General features: G+C 54.3%; 1 protein-coding gene across 3 annotated transcripts in view; it reads right to left on the reverse strand.

Moving 5' to 3' along the window:
* Positions 1–25,146, reverse strand: part of LOC135455027 (collagen alpha-1(I) chain-like) — an 81,810-nt gene that overhangs the window by 4,900 nt on the left and 51,764 nt on the right. Inside the window, exons 15-64 of one of the 3 annotated variants that reach the window (XM_064727811.1) lie at positions 24,722–24,775; positions 24,055–24,108; positions 23,897–23,941; positions 23,646–23,699; positions 22,933–22,977; positions 22,623–22,676; positions 22,482–22,526; positions 21,710–21,763; positions 21,396–21,440; positions 20,845–20,898; positions 19,686–19,730; positions 19,111–19,164; positions 17,915–18,022; positions 16,849–16,902; positions 16,614–16,667; positions 16,376–16,420; positions 15,807–15,860; positions 15,010–15,054; positions 14,392–14,445; positions 13,535–13,588; positions 13,291–13,344; positions 13,063–13,116; positions 12,715–12,768; positions 12,144–12,188; positions 11,330–11,374; positions 11,121–11,228; positions 10,804–10,857; positions 10,550–10,603; positions 10,334–10,387; positions 9,296–9,403; positions 8,889–8,942; positions 8,149–8,256; positions 7,797–7,850; positions 6,971–7,024; positions 6,706–6,759; positions 6,272–6,325; positions 4,694–4,801; positions 4,528–4,581; positions 4,338–4,391; positions 3,992–4,045; positions 3,585–3,638; positions 3,358–3,411; positions 3,083–3,136; positions 2,396–2,449; positions 1,409–1,462; positions 1,282–1,335; positions 1,052–1,105; positions 927–944; positions 743–796; positions 493–555 (exon numbers count right to left, since the gene is read on the reverse strand). In XM_064727811.1, the coding sequence (XP_064583881.1) occupies positions 493–555; positions 743–796; positions 927–944; positions 1,052–1,105; positions 1,282–1,335; positions 1,409–1,462; positions 2,396–2,449; positions 3,083–3,136; positions 3,358–3,411; positions 3,585–3,638; positions 3,992–4,045; positions 4,338–4,391; positions 4,528–4,581; positions 4,694–4,801; positions 6,272–6,325; positions 6,706–6,759; positions 6,971–7,024; positions 7,797–7,850; positions 8,149–8,256; positions 8,889–8,942; positions 9,296–9,403; positions 10,334–10,387; positions 10,550–10,603; positions 10,804–10,857; positions 11,121–11,228; positions 11,330–11,374; positions 12,144–12,188; positions 12,715–12,768; positions 13,063–13,116; positions 13,291–13,344; positions 13,535–13,588; positions 14,392–14,445; positions 15,010–15,054; positions 15,807–15,860; positions 16,376–16,420; positions 16,614–16,667; positions 16,849–16,902; positions 17,915–18,022; positions 19,111–19,164; positions 19,686–19,730; positions 20,845–20,898; positions 21,396–21,440; positions 21,710–21,763; positions 22,482–22,526; positions 22,623–22,676; positions 22,933–22,977; positions 23,646–23,699; positions 23,897–23,941; positions 24,055–24,108; positions 24,722–24,775 (2,862 nt within the window). The remainder of the gene's footprint in view (positions 1–492; positions 556–742; positions 797–926; positions 945–1,051; positions 1,106–1,281; positions 1,336–1,408; positions 1,463–2,395; positions 2,450–3,082; positions 3,137–3,357; positions 3,412–3,584; positions 3,639–3,991; positions 4,046–4,337; positions 4,392–4,527; positions 4,582–4,693; positions 4,802–6,271; positions 6,326–6,705; positions 6,760–6,970; positions 7,025–7,796; positions 7,851–8,148; positions 8,257–8,888; positions 8,943–9,295; positions 9,404–10,333; positions 10,388–10,549; positions 10,604–10,803; positions 10,858–11,120; positions 11,229–11,329; positions 11,375–12,143; positions 12,189–12,714; positions 12,769–13,062; positions 13,117–13,290; positions 13,345–13,534; positions 13,589–14,391; positions 14,446–15,009; positions 15,055–15,806; positions 15,861–16,375; positions 16,421–16,613; positions 16,668–16,848; positions 16,903–17,914; positions 18,023–19,110; positions 19,165–19,685; positions 19,731–20,844; positions 20,899–21,395; positions 21,441–21,709; positions 21,764–22,481; positions 22,527–22,622; positions 22,677–22,932; positions 22,978–23,645; positions 23,700–23,896; positions 23,942–24,054; positions 24,109–24,721; positions 24,776–25,146) is intronic. The other 2 variants (XM_064727812.1, XM_064727813.1) reach the window with 2 other exon arrangements.

Raw genomic sequence — 25,146 nt, forward strand, 5'->3', positions numbered from 1 at the left:
ACCTCAGAAGGAGCAGAACATGGGGAGAGCATCCCTGGCAGCCCCTTCCTGTCACAGACATATTATCTTAAAATCTTTTCATTAAGATCTTTCCTCCTGAGAAGCTGAGATGCCTCAGAGGAGAAAAACAACAATAATTATCTGTTGCTGTGGAATGCGACAGGTGCACCTTTGATTTGTTTTATGTGGTTGCTTTTAATTAATAACTAATTACAGTCTAGCTGTCTCAGACTCTCTGATCAGTCATAAGATTTTATTATTATTTTATTCTTTTTTTGCCAACTTTCTGATGAAATCTTTTTTCTGTTTCTGGTGTAGTTTTAATATAGCAATATAATATAATATAATATAATATAATATAATATAATATAATATAATATAATATAATATAAATCAACCTTCTAAAACAAAGTCACGTTTCTCATCTCTTCCCTCATCCTGGGACCCCTGTGAACACCACCACACCTTCCCTCCTGGGCAAGGGTCACTCACCTGCAGCTCCTCCTGGGACAGCATCACTGCAGGCCCGCTGGGACCAGGGGGGCCAGCCACACCCTGGGGGACAATGACAGTGCTGGTGGCACTGGCTGCTGCCCACGAGCCCCTCAGCAGCTCCTCCACCAGTGCCAGCAGCTGGGCATCCCCATGGAGTGACAACATGGCATGGCAGAGCCTCACTGCAAGGTTTGGGGGAGTGGGTGACCCAGATTTTGGGCTGGGGGGAGTTTGTGGCTCTGCTTACCGGCATCCCTGGGGTGCCCCTGGGGCCTGGCAGGCCTGGGAAGCCTCTCAGCCCCTGCCAGAGGAGGAGGTGCAGAAGGGAAGGAAAGAAGGGGGGAGATGCTGCTGTGCTGAGCTGCACCCCCAGAGAGGGAAAGAGGGGAAGGATCCCACTGATCCCCCTCCAGCTGCTCCCCACCACTTACTTTGGGTCCAGACAAGCCCTGGAAGGAAAGGACAGGACCAGGATAAGAGGGAGGCAGTGGGATCAAAGCTGCATCCCTGTGGGGTGAGGAGTGAACCCCAAACATGCAGGAGGAAAAGGACTCACCGGTGTCCCAGGAATTCCAGGCTGTCCCTGTGGGCCAGGGGGGCCAGTGTCACCCTGCAGGGACAACAGAGAGCTCAGGACATCCCCCAGCCCTGCATCCTTCTACAACCCAGCCCCGCGTCCTTCTACAACCCAGCCCCTTCCCCAGCTGGATTTTATATAGAAAAACAAGGAATTCACCCCAAATACTCATTTCAGTCCCTGACAATCCCTCTCCACCCTGCCTTTACCTGCCTTCCCTTGGGTCCTGGTCTCCCAGGGACACCGTGGGGTCCTGGCTTGCCCTGGAAACGGGCAGGATGTCACACAGGGTGACAAGGGACAGGGGGAAGGAAAAGAGCAAAATTTGTCACACACCTTGAAGCCATCATCCCCTTGCTGGCCCAGGTCACCCTTGCTGCCCTTCTCACCCTAGGAGAGAGTCAGGGAGAGCTGTGGTGGCAAAGGGAAGGACAGAAGCCCCAGGACACCAACATGGATGGGGAAATTCCCACTCATGGCTGGGCTGCAAAATTTCTGGAGCAAAAACCCCAAACACCAGAGAATTGTTCCAGATAATTCACTGTCCCCTCATTGCTGGGACAGAGGCAGCAGCAGGGATGAAAGGATCATCCCAGACTAAAACATCTCTCAGGAAAACCTTGGAAATTGCAAGGAAGCACTTGGAGAGAATAAAGAAGATTCTTGGTGTGCTGAAAGCAGAAGCAGGGAAAAATCCCAGCACAGCCTCCCCTCTGGGTGCTCTCCCAGGAGCTGCTCACTGAGCTGACAATAAATTTAAAGTTTTAATGATTCCCAAAGTTTTCTTTTCCTGAAGGCTCAGAGCAGCTTCCTATTGCCTGGGATGGGATGGGATCAATGGGACAGGATGGGATGGGATCAATGGGATAGGATGGGATGGGATCAATGGGATGGGATCAATGGGATCGATGGGATGGGATCAGTGGGATAGGATGGGATCAATGGGGTGGGATCGATGGGATATGGGATCAATGGGATAGGATGAGATGGGATGTGCTCAGTTTCTCCAGCCAAGGATCCATCAGGAATGGCACAAGGGAGGTTCAGCTCATGGTACATCAGCATCAATGCTGAGAGCAGGGATTTAAAGGCTCCACACTGCTGCTTGCAACTCCAGGAGGATGGAAAAGCTGCAAAAGGACTGGATTTGGGAGAAAATCTAAAGGTTCCATCTCCCAGCACTTGGGGACATGGCAGCCAACTGCCAGAGAAAGATGGTGCAGCCATCAGGGTTCAAAAAGAGGGGAATAAGGGATGGCATTCATCAAATTCAATGCCACCCTGTGCCCAGTGTCCCTGCTGTGCCTGGCACGTGTCCCCTACCTTGTGTCCTTTTGGTCCAGGGTCTCCTTTGATGCCCTTCAGCCCCGGGATGCCCTAAGAGAGAAACATGGAACTGCCTCACCCTGGGCTGAGCTGCTCCTGTCAGCCCCTGGCAAGGAGGGCCCTCCCCACACCTGAGGATCCTGAGGATTTCAGGCAGTTTTAGAAGCTCTGAGTAATTTTCTCATTTTTTCTTTGATTTTTGCTTTCAGGAGGATCCATCATCGAAGCCCATTAAAAATGCGCTGGAGGTGCCTTGGCTCCCTGAGAATATCCAGCCTGGGGAATTTTGTGAAGTTGCCAGTTGGGCTTTTTTTTTTATTTTAAGCAGAGAAAAAAGCAATTTCTAGTAATCAAAAGAAATATTTGTGTCCTTTTTTCTGGCTGCAGTTTGTCCCTCTGTGACAGCTCTCTGGGAAGGTGGGCACAGTCCCACCAGAGCTCAGCACTGCCTGGCATCAGACACATACATAAAAGAAGGATTTGGCCTCCAGAGCCACATTTTGGGGATGATGTGATTTGTCTGACTGCACACACCCTCCTGGGAAGTTAATTTGGGAGGAGAAGACAGGAGGAGATGGATGAACCATTTAAAAATTCCCTCATTTTAAACAGATCCCTCCTTGCTGACACAGTGGGGTCAAACAGGGAGCAGCCAGCACCCCAAAACCCCACACTGATACTCACATAGAGTCCCTGGGGGCCTTGGGGTCCTGGAAGTCCTTTGTCACCTGGGTAGCCCTGAAATGCAAAGGGAGAAGCCCTGGCTGTGCCCAGGGTGATGCTCCAGGGCAGGGAGTGCAGCCCATGGGGGCTGTGGGTGATGCCCCTGTTGGGCTGGGGGGCTCTGGGGGGGTGCAGAGCCCTCAGTTATGGTTTATTCATTTCTAACCCTGGTCTCAGGCAGGTGGGAGCACCCCCAAACTGCCAGGGGGGCAGAGCAGCCTGACAAAGCCACCTACCTTGTGTCCCCAGGGACCCCGTGGGGGCTGCTGGCCCATCTTGCCTCGCTTGCCCTGGGGACCACAGGTGAAAGACTCACAGGTAGTTCCAAACTGATCCAGCCACCCCTTGCCCCTCCAGGATCCCCTCTCCAGGGATTCTGAGCCCCCAGAAAACTGGGACCACCCTGCAGAGGCTCCAAGGAGCAGCTCCCTGCCACCCTGGTGGGGACAGCAGTGCCATTTACCCGTCTGCCAGCTTCTCCTGGGACCCCTCTGTCCCCTTCCTGGCCAGCATCGCCCTGGGAGAAGAGGAGAGGGGGGATGTGGGTCTCCAACAGCTCAGCCACATCCCAGGACTGGGCAGGAGGAGATGGGGACAGAGCCCAGCAGGCACTGGGGGATTCTGGAGATGGGCACCAAGAGCTGGGGAGGCCCCTGTGCCCCCCAAGCCAGGCTGGAGGCAGGATATGCCAGCCCCTCATCCCAAAACCAGCCCAGGAGCATCCTGTGCTTGCCAGGTGGGGAAAAACAGATCCTCCTGGGCAATTCCCACTGTTTGCTCTCCATGGTCCCCCCAGCTCAGGCCTGCCCACCCCATGCCCACTGGGCAGACCCCTCAGGTGCCATCCCCAGGGGAGGACTTTGGGGGTACCTTATCTCCTTTGCAGCCTTTCCGTCCTTTAGGGCCAGCTTGTCCAGGAGCCCCCTAAAATCCCAAAGGAGAAGGAAACTCCTCTGTGAGGATGCTGTGCCAGGGATGCCCCTCCTGGCTTCCCTCCCTGCCTTGCCCCAGTGTGCTCAGGAAGATACTCTAAGCTGCAATATTCCCTTTGGGATTTTCCCTCTCACTGGAGCAGGGAGGGTTCAGCAGGAGCAGGAAATGGTGCCTGCATTGGACTTTTACACCTCCAGGAGATGCCAGCATCCTCCAGCCTCTTTCAGGGAGAACCATCACTCCCACCATTTGTCCATTCCACTGGCTCCATCCCACTCCTCACCATTTGTCCTGGCTTTCCTGGCTCTCCTGGCTCCCCTTTTGCACCCACCAGGCCCTAAGAAGGAAAACAGAATTCAAGGCAAATCCAAACCTTTGGGTTATTCAGATATTTGGGTTTTTCAGTGAGGGACACAGGTGTGGGAGGCTTGAAAAGCTGGGGCAGGGAATGGGGCAGAGAGGAGCCTGCTCACCTCAGTGCCACTCAGCCCGGTGGCTCCAGCTTCACCCGGTGGCCCGAGAGTCCCCTGAGTTCATTTGGGGACAAACCATGAGGCTGGCAGCAGGGGAGGGCACAGCTGGGGTGTTGTCCCCAGGGAGAGCTGTGCCAGGGATGTCCCCATGGAGCAGAGGTGTTACCTGCCGGCCTGGCTGGCCCTTGGTGCCCAGCACTCCTCTGGCTCCCTCGTGCCCGGCGTAGCCCCGGAGCCCAGGGGCACCTGCCAGGCCCCGAGCGCCCTGTGAGCCCTGCAGGGCACAGAGAGGGGGACACTGCTCACCCCTGTCCTCAGCAGGGCCCGAGCAGCTGCACCCCGAGGGACTGCAGCTGCACTGAGCTTTGCAAATCAAACTGCAGTTTATTCCACAGTAAATCCCCCTGGAGTTTATTCCACAGAAAACACCCCTGGGGTTTATTCCACAGCAAACACCCCTGGGGAATAAACTCTGGGGTTTATTCCACAGCAAATCCCCCAGAGTTTATTCCACAGCAAACCCCCCTGTGTCACAGACATCTTTTATGAAAAATCCTTTCATAAAAGGATCCTTTCTCAGGATTTTTCCTCCTGAGAAGCTGAGAGACCTCAGGAACAAAATGTAAACATTGATTATCTGCTGCTGTGGAATGCAACAGGTGCATCTGTGATTGGTCTTATGTGGTTGTTTCTAATTAATGGCCAATCACAGTCAGCTAGCTTGGACTTTCTCCGAGTCACAAGATTTTGTTATCATTCCATTCTTTTTCCTTTGCTTGCAAGCCTCCTGATGAAATCCTTTCTTCTATTCTTTTAATATAGTTTTAATATAATATTTTATACATATATATATATATATCATAAAATAATAAATTAGCCTTCTGAAACATGCAGCCAGATCCTTGTCTCTTCCCTCTTCCCGGGACCCCTGTGAACGCCACCACACCCCTGCAGTTTATTCAACAGCAAACCCCCTGGAATTTATTCCACAGCAAATATGCCCAGAGTATTCCACAGCAAATCCTCCTGGGGTTTATTCCACAGCAAATCTGCCCAGGGTTTATTCCACAGCAAACCCCCTGCAGTTTGTACACCTGGAATTTATTTCAGATCCTGACCTCTCCCAGCAAATCACCCAATCTAAAGGCTTGGAGAAACCTGGTCTGTGGAAGGTGTCCCTGCCCATGGCAGGGGATGGATCCAAAGAGCTTTGAGGCCCCTTCCAACCCAATTCTAGGATTTCATAAGGGCATGTCTTGCCTGGGCAGAGTGGCACTGCAATGTGGCAAAACTGGGATGCAGGTGGGATTTATCCTGCAGCTGAGCTTGGGGCATCCATAACACATCTAGGGCTCTCTGCCATACCCAGAATGCCCCTCCTGGGGCACTGGGCAGCTCCTGGAGCCACAGGACACCTGTGGGTCTGCTCCTGGGAGGGGAAATCAGCCCTGGAACTGCCTCAGGCAGATTGCAGCAGCCCAGGGTTACCTGTGTAACAGCCCTGGCACTTGGGCATGGCTTTTAACAGCTCTATTAACATTCCTTTCTTAACACCTCTATTAAAATTCCTTTTGGGAGCTTCTGCTGTGGGAAATCCAAGGAAGCAGTGACTCAGTCCCAGAGCTGGGAGGCATGGCCAGGCTGGCAGAGCTCACTTTGCAGCCACCCCCAGGGTGAGACACATCCCAAAATGCCACCAAACCTCTTTCCCAAGGGAATTTCTGGGGGCAGAGCTGGTACTCACCACTGGGCCAGGCTTGCCACCATCTCCCTTTGCTCCATCATCTCCAGCCTGTCCCTGTGGGGACATGGGGGTTCAGAAAAATCCCCTCAGCACTGTATCCTTCATCTCTGAGGGGATTTTGAGCATCCTGTCCCACATCCCACACTCAGCTGGCCAAGACTGCACTGGGAACCACGTGGGAGTGACCAGGATTCAGCAGCAGGAACAGGTTTTCCATGAGGTACCAGTGGATGCTGGAAAGGGTCTGATTTTGGGAGTTTAAGTACTGGGAGTTTTAAGGTTTTGGGAGTCAGTGCTGAGTATGAGGTGTTATACCCCCTCCTCATTTCTGAGCTCCCTAACCTGGCCAGTGAAGGGGCAATAAATCCTTTGGGTTGTACTGGAAATGGGGAATTTGGCAATTCCCAGCTCTGCAACATTCCAGGCATCAGTACCTCAAATCCTGCAGCCCCAGCAGGTCCATCCACACCTCGTGGCCCTGGATCTCCCTGGGAAAGGAGGGGAAACAGCTCTGTCCATGGAAAACCCTTCCCTGCCTTGCTGGCTCTGGATCTCAGGGTGTCCCATGGCAGGCCCCCCTGTCACCAGCCTGCCCAGGACTCCCAGTGCCAGCACATTCCCACTGGGAAAGCTTGGGAAGAGGCCAGAAAAGGGAGTTTCACCCAGAGATGAAGGGTTGGAGCCATCATCTCTCTGTACCTTCTCTCCCTCGGGACCGTCGAGCCCAGGAGGACCTTGGAGTCCCGTCCCCCCCTGTTCAGGGCACAAGCAGAGGAGCCCGGGTCACCCAGCCCTGCCAGTCCCACAATGTCCCCTGGCAGGCCTGTGACAGAGGCAGGGCACTGCCCAGTCCTCCCAGTCACACCAATGTTGCCTGGCAGGTCTGGGACAGAAATGGGGCCCTCCCAGTGCTTCCAGTCACACAAATGTCCCCTCAGCAGGTCAGCGACAGAAATGGGGCCCTCCCAGTGCTTCCAGTCACACAAATGTCCCCTCAGCAGGTCAGCGACAGAAATGGGGCCCTCCCAGTGCTCCCAGTCACACAAATGTCCCCTCCCAGTGCTCCCAGCCATACAAATGTCCCCTCACCAGCCCTGAGACAGAGATGGACCCTGTCGAGCACTCCCAGCCATACAAATGTCCCCTCGCCTGGTCAGTGACAGAAATGGGGCCCTCCCAGTGCTTCCAGTCACACAAATGTCCCCTCACCAGGTCAGTGACAGAAATGGGCCCTCCCAGTGCTCCTAAGTCACACAATGTCCCCTGGCAGGCCTGTGACAGAAATGGGGCCCTTCCAGTGCTCCCAGTCACACAAATGTCCCCTCACCAGACCCATGACAGAGATGGGCCTTGCCCAGTGTTCCCAGTCACACAAATGTCCCCTCCCAGTGTTCCCAGTCACACAAACGTCCCCTCACCAGGTCAGTGACAGAAATGGGCCCTCCCAGCATTCCCAGTCACACAAATGTCCCCTCACCAAGTCTGGGACAGGTTGGAAAGGGACAAGGGACATGATCTGACTTACAAACCATCCTCTGGCTCCGGCAGGTCCTGCAGCTCCGGTGACCCCGCCCTGGCCCTGGCACACAGAGGCAGACATGTTCCCAGCCTGGCAGGGCTGGGGTTTGCCTGGAGGCAGCATTGCCCCAAAGTGCCCCACAAACCCAAACCACCCTTTTGTGCCGGCAACACCCAATTTTGATGTCATGCCTGTGAGACATGAAACTCCCTAATTATGGAGATTTGACAGTTCCTAGGGTTTTCTGCAGCTCCCAGAGCCCAAGGTTTCCCACCAGGGGTGAGCGCCCTCCTGGGCAGCCCCAGCCAGGCTTTGGGGACACTGGAGGGTGAGGGAGCCCAGGCCCAGCTGTACTTGCCAGTAAACCTTCTCTGCCCTTCTCTCCCTTCTGCCCTTTGCCTCCAGTTTCACCTGTGGCAGCTCCTGGACCAGCAATCCCAGGAGGGCCCCTGGGGCCAGTATTGCCCTGCTCAGGGATGGAGAAAGTGTCACCACAAAGAGGGAAAAGGAACAGCAATAAATGAGTTACTGCATGCAGGTGAGCTGTGTCACCCCACAGAGAGCAGGTCACCCTGGGGACACCCCTGTCCTGCTCTGTCCCCACCATGGTGCAGCAGAGGTTTGTCACAGACATCTTTTATGAAAAATGAAAAATCATTTCCTTAGGATTTTTCCTCCTGAGAAGCTGAGAGGCCTCAGGAACAAAATGTAAACAATGATTATCTGCTGCTGTGGAATGCAACAGGTGCATCTGTATTGGTCTCATGTGGTTGTTTCTAATTAATGGCCAATCACAGTCAGCTGGCTTGGACAAAGAGTCGAAGCCACAAACCTTTGTTATCATTCTTTCTTTTTCTATTCTTAGCTAGCCTTCTGATGAAATCCTTTCTTCTATTCTTTTAGTACAGTTTTAATGTAATATATATCATAAAATAATAACTTCTGAATATAATAATAACATAAAACTTCTGAAACAGAGTCAGATCCTCGCCTCTTCCCTCATCCTAAGACCCCTGTGAACACGGTCTCAGAGGTTGAGCAGGCCAGGGTTGTTCCCGAGGTGCTGCAAAGAGGGACAGGGTTAGAGACACCCCTCACCTTCCGTCCCCGCAGTCCTGGCTCGCCCGGGTCTCCATTGTCACCAGTGTCACCCTGCCCGGGGAGAAATGCCCACATCAGACACAGCAGCTCCTCCCCAGCCCCATCCCAGGGTGGGTTAAAAGCTGGGCTTTGATTTCCATGGGCTTCTCCACCCTCCCCTGGCTGGGATTTTGATGCTGGGTAAGGCACGGCCTCATTTCTCGTGCTGGGAGATCACCCCAGCTGTGACCCCATTGCCCCAAAAGTGAGGGGAGACAAAACACTGAGCATAGTTTGCCCAGCACGAGGACCCCAAATCATCAACCCCCAGGGAGTATCCAGGCTCTGTGGGGCAAAGCCATGGCAGAGGCAGGGTCCAGAGGCAGCACCATTCCCATTCCCTGTGGGCACAGCCCCACACGTACCTCCTTGCCTTGCTTCCCAGGCCGTCCTGGTGGCCCCTCTGTCCCCTCGTCCCCTGGCTCCCCAGGACTCCCTCTGATGCCTGGAGCTCCACGGGTTCCTGCCTCTCCCTGGACAGGATGAAGATGACCAGGATGATTCCTGGCTGCCTTTTCCAGCTGAGCCTGGCTCTGCCCACCATCATTTCCCATACCAGAATGTCACAAACGTATTTTCTCAAAAATCCTTTTGCCAGGATCTTTTCTCCTGAGAGGCTGGAAAACTTCAACTTCTCCATGTTTTGCTGCTTTGGAATGTGATCTGGAGAATTCTTTACCCACCATGTGAATTGTTTTTACTTGATGACCAATGACAGCCACGTGTGTCAACACTGTGAGCAGTCACAAGATTTTATTATGATTTCATTCCCTTCCTTGCTAGCCTTCTGATGTCTCCTTTCTCTTTCTTTAGTATAGTTTTAGTATAGCATATATAATATATACATAATATATAATATACAATATACAATATATTATATATTATATATTATATATTATATATTATATATTATATATTATATATAACATAATACATATAATATAATACATAATATAGAATTTAGAAAATATGATAGATGAGATAAAATATGATCGATGAGATATGAGATTATAATATAATATAAATTACATAATATAATATAAATTATATATTATATTATATTATATTATATTATATTATATTATATTCTCATATCTCATTGATAATATTTTATATCTCATCTACCATATTTTTATGTTACATATTATATAATATAAAAATATTATATCAGCCTTCTGAAACATGGAGTCAAGATTCTCATGTCTTCCCTCATCCTGGGACCCACAAACACCACCACACTTGGAAAAACTCAGTTTTCTTATAGGACTCCCCTGCCATGCCCAGCAACATCAATCCCCAGACATGAGGATGCTGGGGAGGGGTTTCAAACACCTGCCATGGATTCAGGTGCCTGTGTGACCCTGTAGGAGTGGGGTGAGCCCAGCAGCACCCCCAGCACCCACCTGCTCACCCTTGGGTCCCAGCTGACCCTCTGCTCCTGGTGGTCCTGGTGGTCCCTGTGGAGGAGAGAAAAGTCCAGCCCTAGCACAGCTCACAGCTTTAACCTCCTGGCTTGTTTGAGGACCAGCAGCCTGCTCCCATCCTTGGAGCAGGGAGCTGGGGAGGGGGAGGCTGGGGCAGCCCCGCTGGGGTGGGCACACAGCTCCCAGCTGCTGTACCTGCTCCCCATCCAGCCCGCGGACTCCGGCTGCCCCGGCATCTCCCACCTCGCCCTGCAGAGGACACAAAGGCAGGACAAGCAGCCGTGGTGGATCTCTGTCTCTGTAGCTCCCCGAGATGCAAATCCCCACCCCACAGCGATGGGGCCAAGCTGGGAGCAGTGCTGGCCCCCCAGCCCCAGGGAGGTCAGTGGGGTGAGCCCGAGGCTCTGGGGCAGCTCCCAGGGAAACCAAATCCCCTCCTTTGTGCTCACCTTGTCTCCTCTCATCCCTGCAGGTCCTTCACGTCCATTTGGACCTTCCTGGCCCTGAGAACAAACACCCCACATCAGCAGAGGGGCTTGGCCTGAGCTCAGGAGCCTTTGCAGCTCCTGAGGGGGGTCTGGGATGTCCTGACACACCACACATGGGAAGGGAATCCATGCTCCAGCTCCTCAAGCCCCCTGCAACATTTCCCTTTTCCTTCCCTTCCTGCAGGTGCTTCAGGGAGCTCCCCAGAGGTGCAGCTGCAGGAAAACCCCCAATTCCTGTCCTCCTGAAGGCTCAGGGGAGGGCTCCCAGCAGCACTCACCGGGTAGCCAGGCGGGCCAGCAGCTCCAGGTGCTCCAGGAGCGCCCCTTTCTCCACCTGCACCAGCCTTCCCGGGCACGCCATCCAGCCCTCTTGTGCCAGGAACACCCTGCAAGGCCAGAAATCTGAAATTCTCAGCAAACAGGGTTCCAATAGATTCCCACCCTGTGGGACAACCCCCAGCCCAGCAAGGTGCAGCTCTGCACTTACAGGCAGCCCTGGGAGCCCTCGAGGACCTGGGTCACCTGTTCTGCCCTGGGAAAAGAAGGATGTTCAGCAGTGTGTCCATGGAACTGGGATCAGGGGGAGGCTTTGCTCAGAGAAATCCCTTTGTCTTGGGACTGAGGCATTCACATTCTCTGAAAAAAATCCTTTCACCCAGGATTTTTCTCCTGGGAAGCTGACAGGCCTCAGAGAAAAGGAAAACAATTTTAATCTCATTTGCTTCTCCTGTGTTGTGCTCATGTGGAATGTGTTTGGAGATTGTTCACCCACAGGTGATTGTTCCATTGGATTCTGCTGGGAGTTGTTTTCACTCTTTGGCCAATCAGGGCCAAGCTGTGTCAGGACTCTGGAGAGAGTCACGAGTTTTCATTATTATCTTTTTAGCATTCAGTAAATATACTTTCTGTATTCTTTAGTATAGTATAGTATAGTATAGTATTATAGTATACTAACATATTTATATTAGTATACTATAATACTTCTATTTTATATATATATCTTAAATATATTATAGTATTATAAAGTAAAAAATTAGCCTTCTGAGAACATGGAGTCACGTTTATCACTCCTCCCTGCCCCAGGGGTTCCTGCAAATACAATGTGGGACCATCTGAGCAGTGTCTGTGCTGCATCAGGACAGACCCAGCCAGCAGGGAGCGGGACCAGCGTCCTGCCTGCCCCCAGCAAGGGCTGTGGGATGGATCCATCCTGCAGGCAGCTCAGGGGATGTGCTGCAGCTCACACACCCATGCAGAGGGATTGGAACAGCCAGGAATGCAGGGAGCAAGGAGAGCCCTACCTGGGAGCCTGGAGCACCACGAGGACCAGGAGGACCTGGCAGGGCCTGGGGGACAAGAGCACCATGGGTGACACAGCCTTGGCTGAGCCCCCTACCAATTTAACTGCAAGACTGGCAAAAGGTCTCTATTGTAGCAGCCAAAATAGCTGCTAATAAAGTCCAGGGTAAGGAAGCAAAAAGAGCCTTTGCACAATACCCCCAGTTGTTTAATTCAGCTGCACACCCTGAGATGGTCAAGGTCCAAAGCCAGCACTCAGAGGGGAGCCCAGGTTTTTGTGTCCCCAGGGGTAGGGACTGACCAGTGTCATGGGAGCAGTACAAGGATGGAGGCCAAAGGGGGAATAGGGAGGGAGTGGCTGAGGGAAATAGGAACAAGGGGAAGGAGCCAATGGGGTCGAACAGCTTTTGAGAGAAGCTTCTTGTGTGTCCCTAAGCCAGGGAATGCCTCTCAGGGTCTGCACACCCTCTGGCAAAGCTTTCCCATTTTCCCCATTCCCAGCGAAGCACAGAGAACTTGTCTGAGGCTTTCCAGAGGCTGGAGCTGCCCAGAACAGCAGCAAGCAATGCTTACCTTTGGACCAGCTTTTCCTGGAAATCCTGGTGGACCCTGAGCTCCCCTTTCTCCCTGTTAGCAGGCAAGAAATATTTCCTTTCCTCTGTATGTTTTAATGCAAAAAAATCTTTAAAAAGCACAACAAAGCAAACAAAAAGCAGCTCTTAGAAAAAGCCAGAGGTGTTTGGGCAGAGAAGGTGCTGGAGTGGCAATGGTTCACCTGCTGTGGGAGGTAGATCCAGCTGTTCTCCTCCCACCATGGCTGCTGGAGACTGTGGACACCTCCAGACCCATCCACAGGCTTCAAAACTCATCCCAACAATGCTTCCAATGCTCCCAGTGCTGGAGGGGGTGTCCCATCCCTACCTTGTCTCCCCTGCGTCCCAACCTCCCACGGTCTCCAGCAGCTCCTGGGTAGCCCTGGGAAGAGCTCGGGGTTAGGAGGCAGCTGGGGCTGCCTGGCATTGCTGTATTTTTGGGAGAAGGGAAAGGCAGGAGCCCTGGGAGGGTGGGGAGTGCCCAGCTGGAGGATGCTGCAGCCTCCTCCCAGTTTGGCCACCACCGTGTCCCCTCTGTGTCCCCTCCATCACTTACATAGGTGCCCACAGGTCCTTGTGGCCCCTCCAAGCCCGGCTTCCCAGGCAGCCCCTGGCAGGCAAAACAAGGGAATCAGCAAAGCCTCACTCCTGGGATGCAGTCAGGCCCCCTCCCTTGCTCAGTGATCCCACAGGATCCCCTGGGCTGAGTCCATGGGATCCCCCCAGGGCAGCTCAGAGCCTCTGGGGGCTGTGCAGCACCATCATTGCCCCAACCAGCCCTCCCAAACCCCAGCTCTCACCTTTGGGCCCAAGCAGCCCGGGTCTCCATCAGGTCCAGGCTTTCCTGGAGAGCCCTTTGGGGTTATTTGGGGAGGACGTGTCAGTCAGAGGGGAGAGGAGCTGAGCCCCCATTGCTGCCCCTGAGCTCATGGGGCCAACAGGGTCACAGGGGGCAAACTCGGCCATTGTGGCTGGTCCTGGTGGCTCCTGCACACCAGCCCCCATGGCTGGCAGGGCTGCCACCAGGGCAGGTGACAATCCTTGCTCTCCACATCACCACCAAGCCCAGCTGAGTGCAAGCTCTCAGGGAGGATCTGCTCCAGGTCTCCATCCCAGGTCACTGAGCTGGAGGGACCCACCAGGACTGAGTCCAACCCCTGTCCCTGCCCAGCACCCCCAGCAACCCCACCCTGGGCACCCCTGGCAGCGCTGCCCAAAGGCTCCTGGAGCTCTGGCAGCCTCAGGGCCGTGCCCATTCCCTGGGCAGCCTGGGCAGTGCCAGCACCCTCCCCTGAACCTGTGCCACCCTCTGCCACTGGGATCTCCTCCCAGGACCCAGAGCCAGCTCCTGCTCAGCCATGGAGGGTTTCCATGAGCTGCCATTCCCCATGGCTCAAGAAGGCTGCACAGTTTTCCTGTGCAGTTCCTCCGAGCAGGCTGATTCCTTGGGGGAATGATGCTGCTCTTCCCTAGCCCCAGTTATTTCCACCACTGAGGCTTTTTAATGTCTTCTATCAACCAGGTATGATCAGGTCCTAGAGATGCCCTGATTCCCGAGGAAATTCCCACATTCCCCACCAGCAGCACCAGCCCCACTGACATCCCACCTAGAAAAGCACACACAGTTCATGCAGAGGAACATTTTCTATTTCCTTACTATGGGTCCAGGAGTTCCAGCATGCCCACGGCCTCCTGGCAAACCAGCAAATCCCTGGAGAAAAGGGGAGCAGAGGAGCCATGGAGGGAGGGCAGGAGAGGAGGATGGGGAGACTCAGACCCAGGTGTGAGCCCCACCCAAAGCACAGGGGAAGGGTCCAGCCTGGTCAAGGCAGCCCTGGGGCTTTTCCTTAAAATCCAGCTCCTGGATTCCTCATGGAATCACTACACAGACAAAACACCCACTCCTGCCCCCAGACATTCTGTGTGATGCTGGCAGCACTCAGGTGTGTCTCTGACTCAGTTTTCAGCCTCTCTTTTGAGGGAAGCACCAGATTTTTATTTTTTAATTATAGTTTTTTTTAAATCTCAGAGCAAAGATAAATATATTATATCCTGCAGAAGGGAAAACCTGCTGCCAGCCCTGGTCTTGCTGCTGGATCTGTTCAGAATAGCAGTGCCAGGGGTGGGCAATCCCCCTGCCCTGTTCCCAATCCTTCCCCCTCAGCAGGATTCCCAGAGGAGCACCCTGAGCTGCCATGGACATGCTTTGGAGGCACATTCCCAAAGGGATAAAGCTGAGCAGTGGGATGGAAGGGCAGAAATCAGCTCTACTCACCAGAGGTCCCCTCCTGCCTGGGCTGCCCACGATCCCTGGGGGGCCCTGCAGGAGAAGGATGAGGATGAGGATGGGGAAGCAGAACAGTATCTCCCAGTCCCCATCATGGCAAAGTCCATGGAATCATGGTCTTGTCCCACACAGTCACAGGGATGGGAAGTGACCCCAGTGATGGCATCAAGGTCTTGTCCCACATGGCCCAGAGATGGGAGGTTGGGAAGTGTGGGAAGTGATCCCATTAAAGGTATCAGGTCTTGTCCCACACATTCACAAGGATAGGAGGTTGGAAAGTGACCCACTGATGGTATCAAGGTCTTGTCCCACATGGCCATGGGATGAGAGCTTGGGAAATGACTCCAGTGATGGTATCAAGGTCTTGTCCCACACAGCCACAGGGATAGGAGGTTGGGAAGTAACCCCATTGATGGTAACAGGTCTTGTCTCACACAGTCACAAGGATGGGATGCTGGTAAGTGACCCCACTGGTGGTATCAAAGTCTTGTCCCACATGGCGACAAGGATGGAGGTTGGGAATTGACCCCATTGATGATATCAGGTCTTGTCCCACATGGTCACAGAATGGGAGGTTGGGGGGGTGCCCCCAATGATGGCATCAAGGTCTTGTCCCACACAGTCACAGGGATGGGAGGGTGAGAAGTGACCCCACTGATGGTATCAGGTCTTGTCCCCACAGCCACAGGGATGGGAGGTTGTGGGGTGTCCCCATGGGCTCAGCTGCCCCTGCCCACCCCTGCCAGCACCCTGTCCCCAGGCAAGTACAGATGTAGGATGGGAACCTGTGTACCAGGCTTTCCTTCTGCGCCCTCCGCTCCCGGCGCGCCCCGCGAGCCCTGCAAGGAGAGTTTGGGTCAGGATGGCCCCACAAGGGCTCCTGCAGCCCCAGAGCCTCCCCTCAGGGGGACAATGGGGGGACATCAGCTGTGGATTCCTCAGTGCACAGCTCATCCCACAGTTCCAGCAGCTCCTCCCTGCTCCATCCCACCTCGGGATGGGAAATAACATCCATGTGGGAGGGGAGCTGTTCCCACCAGCAACACCTCAGCTGGGTTTTCCCACCTCCTGCCCCAGCTATTTATTCCTGGCTCCTTCACCAGCCTCAGCTCTGAATAACAGAGCTTCCTTATAAAGGTCTTTCCTGGAATTTTCTGTGCTCAGCGTTCTGGAGGAAGTAGTGGTGTTGAGCAGGTGGTTTGTCAAAATGCAATGTGCCACAGCCTGAGCTGCTCATCCCCAACTTTTCCTGCTCAAATTCCTGACCCTCTGGTCTGGCCACATCCCAGCATGCTGCTCCCATGTCCCAGAGCTCCCCATGGCAGCACAGGGGTGTGGGATACCCTCTACTTACAGGCAGTCCAGGCACTCCAACCAGCCCACGCTGCCCCACACGGCCCTGCAAAACACCAGCAATCACCAAACCATCCCAACGCTGCAAAGCACCAAAGCTGCACATCCTTGTCCCTGAAGGATGTGCTCTGTCCCAGCACATCCCAAGCCAAGGGAGGAATGTTTCAATCCAGGCTTGTTTCAATCCCTCCACAGCCAAAGCTGCTCCAAGACCCAAATTCCAGCACCCCGTTAGTTACCCGGGCTCCCCGTGCTCCTAGGGCTCCCTTGGGGCCATCAGGTCCTTGGCATCCCTAAAATCCACACAAAGGGAAAGACAGGCATTGCAAATCTACAGGGATAGGGCAGGGCAGGGGGCCAAGAGGCTGGAGCCCCCCAGGATGGTGCCCTGGGAGCCTGGCAAGGTGGGCACAGCCCTGTTTGCCCTGCAAGGCAGTGGGCAGCCCCGGGAAAGCAGCAAATTCTGGCACTGACCTTGGGGCCCTCGCTGCTGTTGAGCCCTGCAGGGCCAATCTGACCTTCTTCCCCCTGCCAGGAGAGAGGGGAGGAATCATCCAGGGAAAACACAGCCCCAGATCCCGGGGGAGTCACCAGCCTGCTGCTGGTGTGGGGAAAAACACTGAGAGTGTGAGCAGAGGTGACATCAATAATGGCTTGGTGAGCAATGGGGACTTCCCCCACTCCCCAGGGTTAAAAAACCAGGCAGAAAGAAAAATCTCAGCAGTTTGGTTAAGGATATTTTTGTTTCCTGGTGGACAAATTAAAGGCAATTCCAAGGAGTGCTGTGCCAAGGCTGCTGCCTGCTCCAGCCCAGCAGTGCTGCCTGGAGCGGGGACAAGGCAGGAGAGGATTCCTGCTCCATCCCCAGCTCCTGAGAGGTGGGAGCAGCTGTTACTCATCCTGGAGAGCCAAAGAGCAGGTCCAGAAAGGTATCCCAAAGGCCCTGGGAGTGGGAGGGCAGCCCCTGCAGACTGCAAAGGTGGATGGGAAAGTAATCCTCTTTTTCCTGAGGAGCTGGGAATCACTAGGGATCAGCAGCCAGCCTCAAACACGGGCTGGAGGTGGCTTCAGTCTCCCAGACAGCTCTCTCAGAGCACACACTGCAGGAAGAAGCATCCCCAAAGCCCTTCAGGCTGCCAGCACAGGCTCCAGGAGCCTGGCAGGAGCCAGAGAGGGGCACAAAAGGAACAATCCATGAACATTCTTCTCACAAAAGCTGCAAAGGAGCTGACCCAGGGCGGGATCCTGCGGAGTTGCTGGGCTGAGGCAGCTGGGGAGGGCTGGCAATGCTGTGCCCGAGGCTGCTCTGGCATCAGTGAACCCAGCAGAGAATTTTGGGGTGAAGAGGTGTGGAGGAGGCAGGGCACAGCTCGGTTTGCAGCCCCAAGGTTGGGATTCTGTGCCAAGCTCCCCAATGCTGTTAAAGGGATCCCTTAGGGGAGATCCCATAAATCAGCACTGCCTGACCCCTCAGGGCTGTCCCCACACAGGTGACACATCTGCTCCCACCATGACACTCCATTCCAGCAGTGGCACTCACGTCTGGTCCCCGTGGCCCTGCAGCCCCTCGGGGGCCAGGGAAACCCTGCAAGCCCCCCTGGCCCCGGGTTCCTGGAGGGCCTTTTGCTCCTTGTGCTCCTCGTGGGCCCTTGGAGGAACAAAACACAGAATGTCACCAAGCAGGGACAGCAATTCTCTGATCCACAGGCAGGAATTCCCCTGGAGAACTCATCACTGGCATGGGGAACACCCAAAACCTCCTCCCACAGCATCCCTGGGCCACCAGAATGGGGAAATTCATTGTTGAAACAGCCAAAGTGAGGTGGAGCAGGGAAGGATGGATCAGGTGGTGGGATCAGCACAGAATGAGCTGCCTGGCTGTCACAGAGCCCAAAACCCAGCAGGGTCCTTCTCAGATATATTTTCTGAAAAATCCTCTTGCTAGGATCCTTTTCTCCTGAGAAGCTGAGAGGCCTCAGAAACGAAATGTAAACAATGATTATCTGCTGCTGTGGAATGCAACAGGTGCATCTGTGATTGGCCCATGTGGTTCTTTCTACTTAATGGCCAATCACAGTCAGCTGGCTCAGACTGTCTGGTCAGTCAAAAGATTTTATTATCATTAATTATTTATATATAAATATATAAGAATATTCTTTTTATATATAAAAATGATAATTTATTATTATCATATATATAATTATATATATTATCATATATATATTATATAATTTATTATTATAATTTACTTATTCCTTGCTAGTCTTCTGATGAAATCCTTTCTTCTATTCTTTTAGTAGAGTTTTAGTATATAATTTTCTTTTAATATAATATCTATCATAAAATAATAAATCAGCCTTCTGAAACATGGAGTCAAGATTCTCATCTCTTCCCTTGCTGGGGTTGCCTGCAAATTCAGCAGGGCCCAGGGTCCTCGGGCAGCCACAGCTGGTAAAGCACATCTGGGCAACAGAGGGAGCAGCTCCATGAGCTGTGCCCACTCCCTGGGCAGCCTGGGCAGTGCCAGCACCCTCTGGGGGCAGAACCTTGCCCTGAGCTCCAGCCTGAGCTGCCCTGGCCCAGCCCCAGCCGTGCCCTGGTTCCTGTCCCTGTCCCACAGTGCAGAGGGGTCTCATTCTCTCATTCCAGCACCCAGCCCCCTCCATGTCCCCTCCCCAGGGTGACCAGGGACCTCCAGGTGGCATTTGGAGGCAGTACAGCCTTGGGGATCAGTACCTTGCCTCCTTTGGCTCCCAAATCTCCCTTGGCTCCACCGGGACCTCGGCAGCCCTGCAAGAGCAGCAGCAGTGGGGGTTACAGTGAGAAACCCCTGGTGCAAACTGTGTCTGATCCTGGCTCCAAATAAAGGGAATTTTGCCCTGCTCCAGTCAGGGCTTTCCTCTGGATGGGCCCCTCTGAGCTGGGAGCAGGGACCTGCTGCATCTGGTTCCAGGGCTTTTGGGTTCAATCCCCACTAGACCAAGCCCAGCAGCCCATGCCAGTGCCAGCTCCCAGCTGGTGGTGGCACCTCTGGCACCACCCAAACAATGCCAAGTGTCTTATCCTCACTGCTGTGTCCCTCAGCTCAGGCCAAAGCATTCCCCCTTCCCTGAGCTCCCAAAGGCAGGTGACCCCTGAAAATTCCAGCAAAAGGAGCCCAAGCTCAGCTCTGCCTCCCCAAACAGCTCCAGCTGGCACCCACTCAAACACCAAGCTCAGGCACACATAAAGAACACGGAGCTGCAGCTTTGGGCTGCTCTGCCACAGCTCTCCTGCCTCCAAAGCAGGATCCCATGGATGCCATCACTCACTTGCTCTCCTTGGGTGCCTTTTGCACCTGGCAGGCCAAGAAAACCCTTCAGAGAGAGACAGAGAATGCAAGTTAAAAAAGCAAAACACAAAGGGAAGTATTGCATGTGCTGCTGGAGGTGACAACACACCCAGAGCACAGGGATGGCATGGGCTGGGAAATGGGGGCACCACTTTGGCTCTGCAGGGTCACTGCTGAGATGCCCCAGTGGGATTTATTCCCCAAAAAGGGACCAGAAGAGTCATAAACCCTCCCAAGGCTGCCCCTAAGATGAGGGTGAGGTCCTTGTTTAACTCCACAATGCACCCTCACATCCCATCCCTCATCCCATTCCAAGCTCTCAGCTCCCAGTTCTCAGCTCTGTGGGTTGGGGTCCCAGGACACAGACAGGGACACCTGGGCCAGGCAGGAGGAAGTCAGGCTGTCCCAAGCCTCTGGAGCATCCAAATCCCTTGGGAAAAGGGTGTCCCAGGGAAGGGATCAGCAGGGCTGGGCCATCTCTGCTGACAAATCCACAGGGAAAGAGTAAAAACAGAGGTGCCTGAAAGCAGGAGGGGCAGAGGAGCTTTGGGGATGGGGACAGTGGCATCTCAAGCAGCCCTGTGGGAAGCTGGGGAACCAGGGCATTCCCTGCAGGATTTTGTGGGGCTGTAGGGGGAGGATGAGTGTGGCCACAGCTCTCCTCACAGAGAGCAGCAGGCACAACTTCCCAAGGATTTTTCTTGGGAAAGCAGCGAGAACTACAGAGAGAAGAGAAAACAATTCTTATCTCTATTCACTGCTCCTGTTTTTGCACATGTGGAATGTGTTATGGAGATTGGTAACTGAAAGTGATTGGTAACTGAAACTGAAAGTGGTAACAATGAAAGTTGTTTTGAGTGATTAGCTTTGAATCACTCAGAGCTGTGTCCCGGCTGTCTCAGACACTCACAGGTTTTCTGTAGTATAGTTTTAATATAGTATTAATGCAATATAATATAGTATTAATATAATGTAATGTAATGTAATATAATGTAATATAATACAATATATTCAATAAAGCAATTGTTCAGCCTTCTGAATCATGGACTCAGAGCACATTATTCCCTGGCTGGGGGATCTCCTGTTTCTGCTATAGGTGAGAGGACCCCACATCCAGGCATCCCCTTCCCATCACTTACCCCAGGGCCCTGCTGTCCCAGCTGTCCCCTCACCCCAGGGGCACCAGCTGTACCCTGCAAGAGGAATCCTGGAATCACAGAATATCCTGAGCTGGAGGGACCCCAAGGATCACCCAGCCCAGCCCCTGTCCCTGCCCAGCCCCCCCAGCAGCCCCAGCCTGGGCACCCCTGGCAGCGCTGCCCAAAGGCTCCTGGAGCTCTGGCAGCCTCGGGGCCGTGCCCATTCCCTGGGCAGCCTGGGCAGTGCCAGCACCCTCTGGGGGCAGAGCCTTGCCCTGAGCTCCAGCCTGAGCTGCCCTGGCCCAGCCCCAGCCGTGCCCTGGCTCCTGTCCCTGGCCCAGAGTGAAGAGAGCTCTCATCAGAGCACCCAGCCCCTCCATGTCCCCTCCCCAGCGTGACCAGGTGGCATTTGGGAGGTTAGCTGGAAGTGCTGCCCCCTCTCCCCTCCAAAAACAGGGACAGGGACGCCCTCAACCCCACATATCAGGCTCTTCCTGGGAAATCCCTCCAACCTGGGCTTTATCCCCACCAAGGCCCCAAAATGCTCTTACTGTGTCTCCTTTGGGACCAGAGGATCCCTCCAGCCCTGCTGGACCCTGGGAAAAGCAAAGGCAGGAGAAGAGGGATGTGGCTCCCTGTCCTGCTCTGTGGATGAGACCCCAGCCCACAGGAAGGTGCCTCACACCTCAGGGACAATGTCCTGTTCCAGGGGACACAGCCCTTCCTACCCACCCACTCCTGAGGGCCACAAGGACCCTCAAGGTCAAGGATTTCCCATCCACTTCCCAAATGCATGGGGAACAAGCTCCAGCAGCTCCTGGGAGAGAACTGGGAGATGCACCCAGCCCAGGACAGCCCCACTCACCTGAGAGCCCCTGGGGCCGGGGGGGCCACGCCTGCCCTGCAAGCCCTGGGGTCCCTACACAGGGGGGACAGGGAGCTGCCATTAGGATCAAACCCTCTCCTGGGAACCCCCAGCCTCTGAGCAGCTCCAGAGTTCCCACTTATGGCACACAAAGGGCTACAGAAAGGATTCCCTCCCCTGAGCCAGCCCCTGCAGCTCTTGGGGTGGCTTGGGATCACATCCCAGCTGGAGAAGACCACTCCAGGCTGGGTGAGCCTGGGACCGCCTCCCATGCCAGGACTCCCCATCCTGGGACACCCCACCTTGGGACACCCATCTCAGGACACCCCATCCCAGGACACCTGCCCAGGGACACCCCATCCCATCCCAGGACACCCACCCTGGGACACTCCACACCATCCCATCCTGTGACACTCCATCCTGGGACACCCCATTCCAAGAAACCCACCAAGGACACCCCATCCTGGGACACCCCATCCCCGGGACACCCCATTCCTGGACACTCAACCCCATCCCACCCCGAGACACCCATCCCAGGACACCCACCATGGGACACCCCATCCTGGGATACCCCATCCCATCCCATTCCATGGATCCCCTCCCATCCCGTGGATGCCATCCCATGGATCCCATTCCATCCCATGGATCCCCTCCCATCCCATCCCATCCCATCCCATCCCATCCCATCCCATCCCATCCCATCCCATCCCATCCCATCCCATCCCCTCCCATGGATCCCATCCCATCCCACCCCACCCCAGGCATCCCCTACCTTGGGGCCACGGGGCCCGGCCATCCCTGGAGGGCCCAATTCCCCCTGTGGAGAGAGCAGAGCAGAGCAGGGCAGGGGTGGGGTGAAAGCAGCAACCACAAAACCCCAAAGAACAAAGGGTGGGCACTGGGGCACACCCACCTGAGAGCCATTGATGCCTCTGCACCCCATGGGTCCTGGCTGGCCAGGCTCTCCCTGCAAGGCAAGACCTGCTCAGCCCTCAGGGGAGGTGGGACAGGGGCTCCTGAGCATCCCAGGGATGCTGGAGGGGTTACTGGTGAGTTTTAACACCCTGGGTCGTTTTGGAATCCTCCCCCCACTAGCAGGGATGGTTTTAACCAAATGCAGCATTTTTCGGTGTAGATTAAAACAAGGGAGGAACACGGTGGCACTCTGGGCAGCAGCAGCTCTGCTGCCTGAAATTCCACCTGTATCAAACCCTGAGACTCACCATGGGACCAGCAGGGCCTGGAGCACCCACTGAGCCATCTTCCCCCTGCAGCAGGAGAGTAAAAAATGCTATTTTTTGCTTTGATTCTCTCCTTCAGCCCAAATCCCACTTTTTCTTCACAACATTCCCACATTCCTTCACATCAGCTGCTTGTTGCCCCCTTGGACATTTGCTGACCAATTTGCTGTCCAGCTCCCTTTCCTGTTGCAGAATCCATCCATTCACCACCAAACCACTTCAATTTTCCTTTCAAATCCTTTTCCAGCCCTTTTCTGGACAGGATGTCCCTGAGTTATGTGGGAGCCCTGAGCTGTCCATCTGCTGAGAAAGCCTGGAAAAACCAAGTGCTGCCAGCCTGGGATTCATCCCAGCTGGAGGTGGCCACCTAAAATAAATCCCAGTGTACTCTGGAAGAGCTCATTTCTTTTCATTTATCCTCATTCCCAGCCAGAACAGGGATAGGAAATGCAGGAGGAAATGCCCCAAAGTGCTTGGATGCAAATCCCTGCTCAGACACCTCTTCCTAGTGGGCATCTGGGAAAAGCTCATTTCTCTTCATTTCTCGTCATTCCCAGCCAGAACAGGGATGGGAAATGCTGGAGGCAATCCCAGGGAAGTGCCTGGATGCAAATCCCTGCTCAGACCTCTCTTCCCAGGGGAATCCCTGGCTCCTGCAGCCCTTTGGGTGGCACAGAGAAGGAAAATGCACTCACCTCTGGCCCTGCAGGGCCCTGCAAGCCCATGGCACCCTTCAGCCCTACCAGCCCCTGGGAGAGAAGCCAGCAGTGAGGTGTCAGCACCCTGAGGTGACACTGCCTTTGCAGGGACACCACAGAGACCATGAAGGCTTTGTGAAAGGCAGGGGAGCAGGGGCTGGAGCTTGGGGACATCACAGAGAGGGACAGGGGCTAGAAAAGGGGATGGAGGGAAGGGTGTGGACACTTCCAGCTCCCCGGTGACTCACCTGGAGCCCTGCAGGACCTGGCAGCCCATTCTCTCCCTTCACCCCCTGGAAAAGCCAAGAGCAGCCTGAGTGATGGAGGAGAGCAGGACCTGGGGCAGGGAAGGAGAGAGCCTGCCCACCCTGGCAGGGCTGTGAGGGGCAGGGACAGCCACCCTCACCTTCACTCCCTTCTCTCCTTTGTCCCCAGCTGGTCCAGGGTCTCCCAGGAAACCCTGAAATGGAACAGGGATGAAATGGGAACAAGGATGAGCCTCAGCTGGAGCCACACCACGAGGCTGCTGTGCCTCAAAGGACACAATCAGGGTGGGACAGGAGGATGGGGACCCTCAGGGTTGGGCTACATGGGGCAAAGCCTGGCTGCTGGTGCCCAGCATGGTGTCACCTCCCTGCAGCTCCTGTGTCACCCACAGCAGTGGCACAGGGCTGGCACAGGGCTGGCACAGGCAGGAGGGCACAAAGTGTGGCCCAAAACAGGGGTCTGATAACCCATGTGGGATTGCTGCAAAAAGAACAAATTGGGTCTCAAACCTGCCAGGATGATCAGACCTTGGAGGAGCCCAAAAATCTCCTGGGCAGCTCTAAAAATGCTGGTCTGAAGAAGACTAAGTGATGGGAAAATTAAAAAATTAAAGGGCGACAAGCCAGCAGCATTCTCTTTTTTATGGACATTTTCCATCCTGGCTGCCAAAGCCCTGGATGAGCCTGGGGAGGAGCTGCAGGAGCAGTGCTGGTCCCAGTGGAACCAGTATGGAAGGAGCTGGGTTTGGCACTGCTGGGGCTGGCACCTCATGGTGCCCATGGCTGTGCCAGCCAGAGCCAACTCACCTCTTCTCCCTTGTCCCCTGCCAGCCCTCGGTCACCCTGGAAGCCCTGGAGGCCCTGGGGAGAGGGAGGAAGGAGCAGGGCAGGCACTGAGGGGCTGCCACCTGTGCCCACCCTGCTCCCCACCCTGTAAGTGTGGCATTCACATTCTCTGAAAAATCCCTTCACCCAGGGTTCTTCTCCTGGGAAGCTGAAAAGCCTCAGAGAAAAGGAAAACAATTCTTATCTCATTTGCTTCTCCTGTGCTGTGCTCATGTGGAATGTGTTTGGAGATTGTTTACCCACAGGTGATTGTTCCATTGGATTCTGCTGGGAGTTGTTTTCATTCTTTGGCCAATCAGGGCCAAGCTGTGTCAGGACTCTGGAGAGAGCCACGAGTTTTCATTATTATCTTTTTTAGCATTCTGTAAGTATCCTTTCTGTATTCT

The sequence above is a fragment of the Zonotrichia leucophrys genome, chromosome 17 (assembly GCF_028769735.1).
Source record: "Zonotrichia leucophrys gambelii isolate GWCS_2022_RI chromosome 17, RI_Zleu_2.0, whole genome shotgun sequence".
Classification (NCBI taxonomy): Eukaryota; Metazoa; Chordata; class Aves; order Passeriformes; family Passerellidae; genus Zonotrichia; species Zonotrichia leucophrys.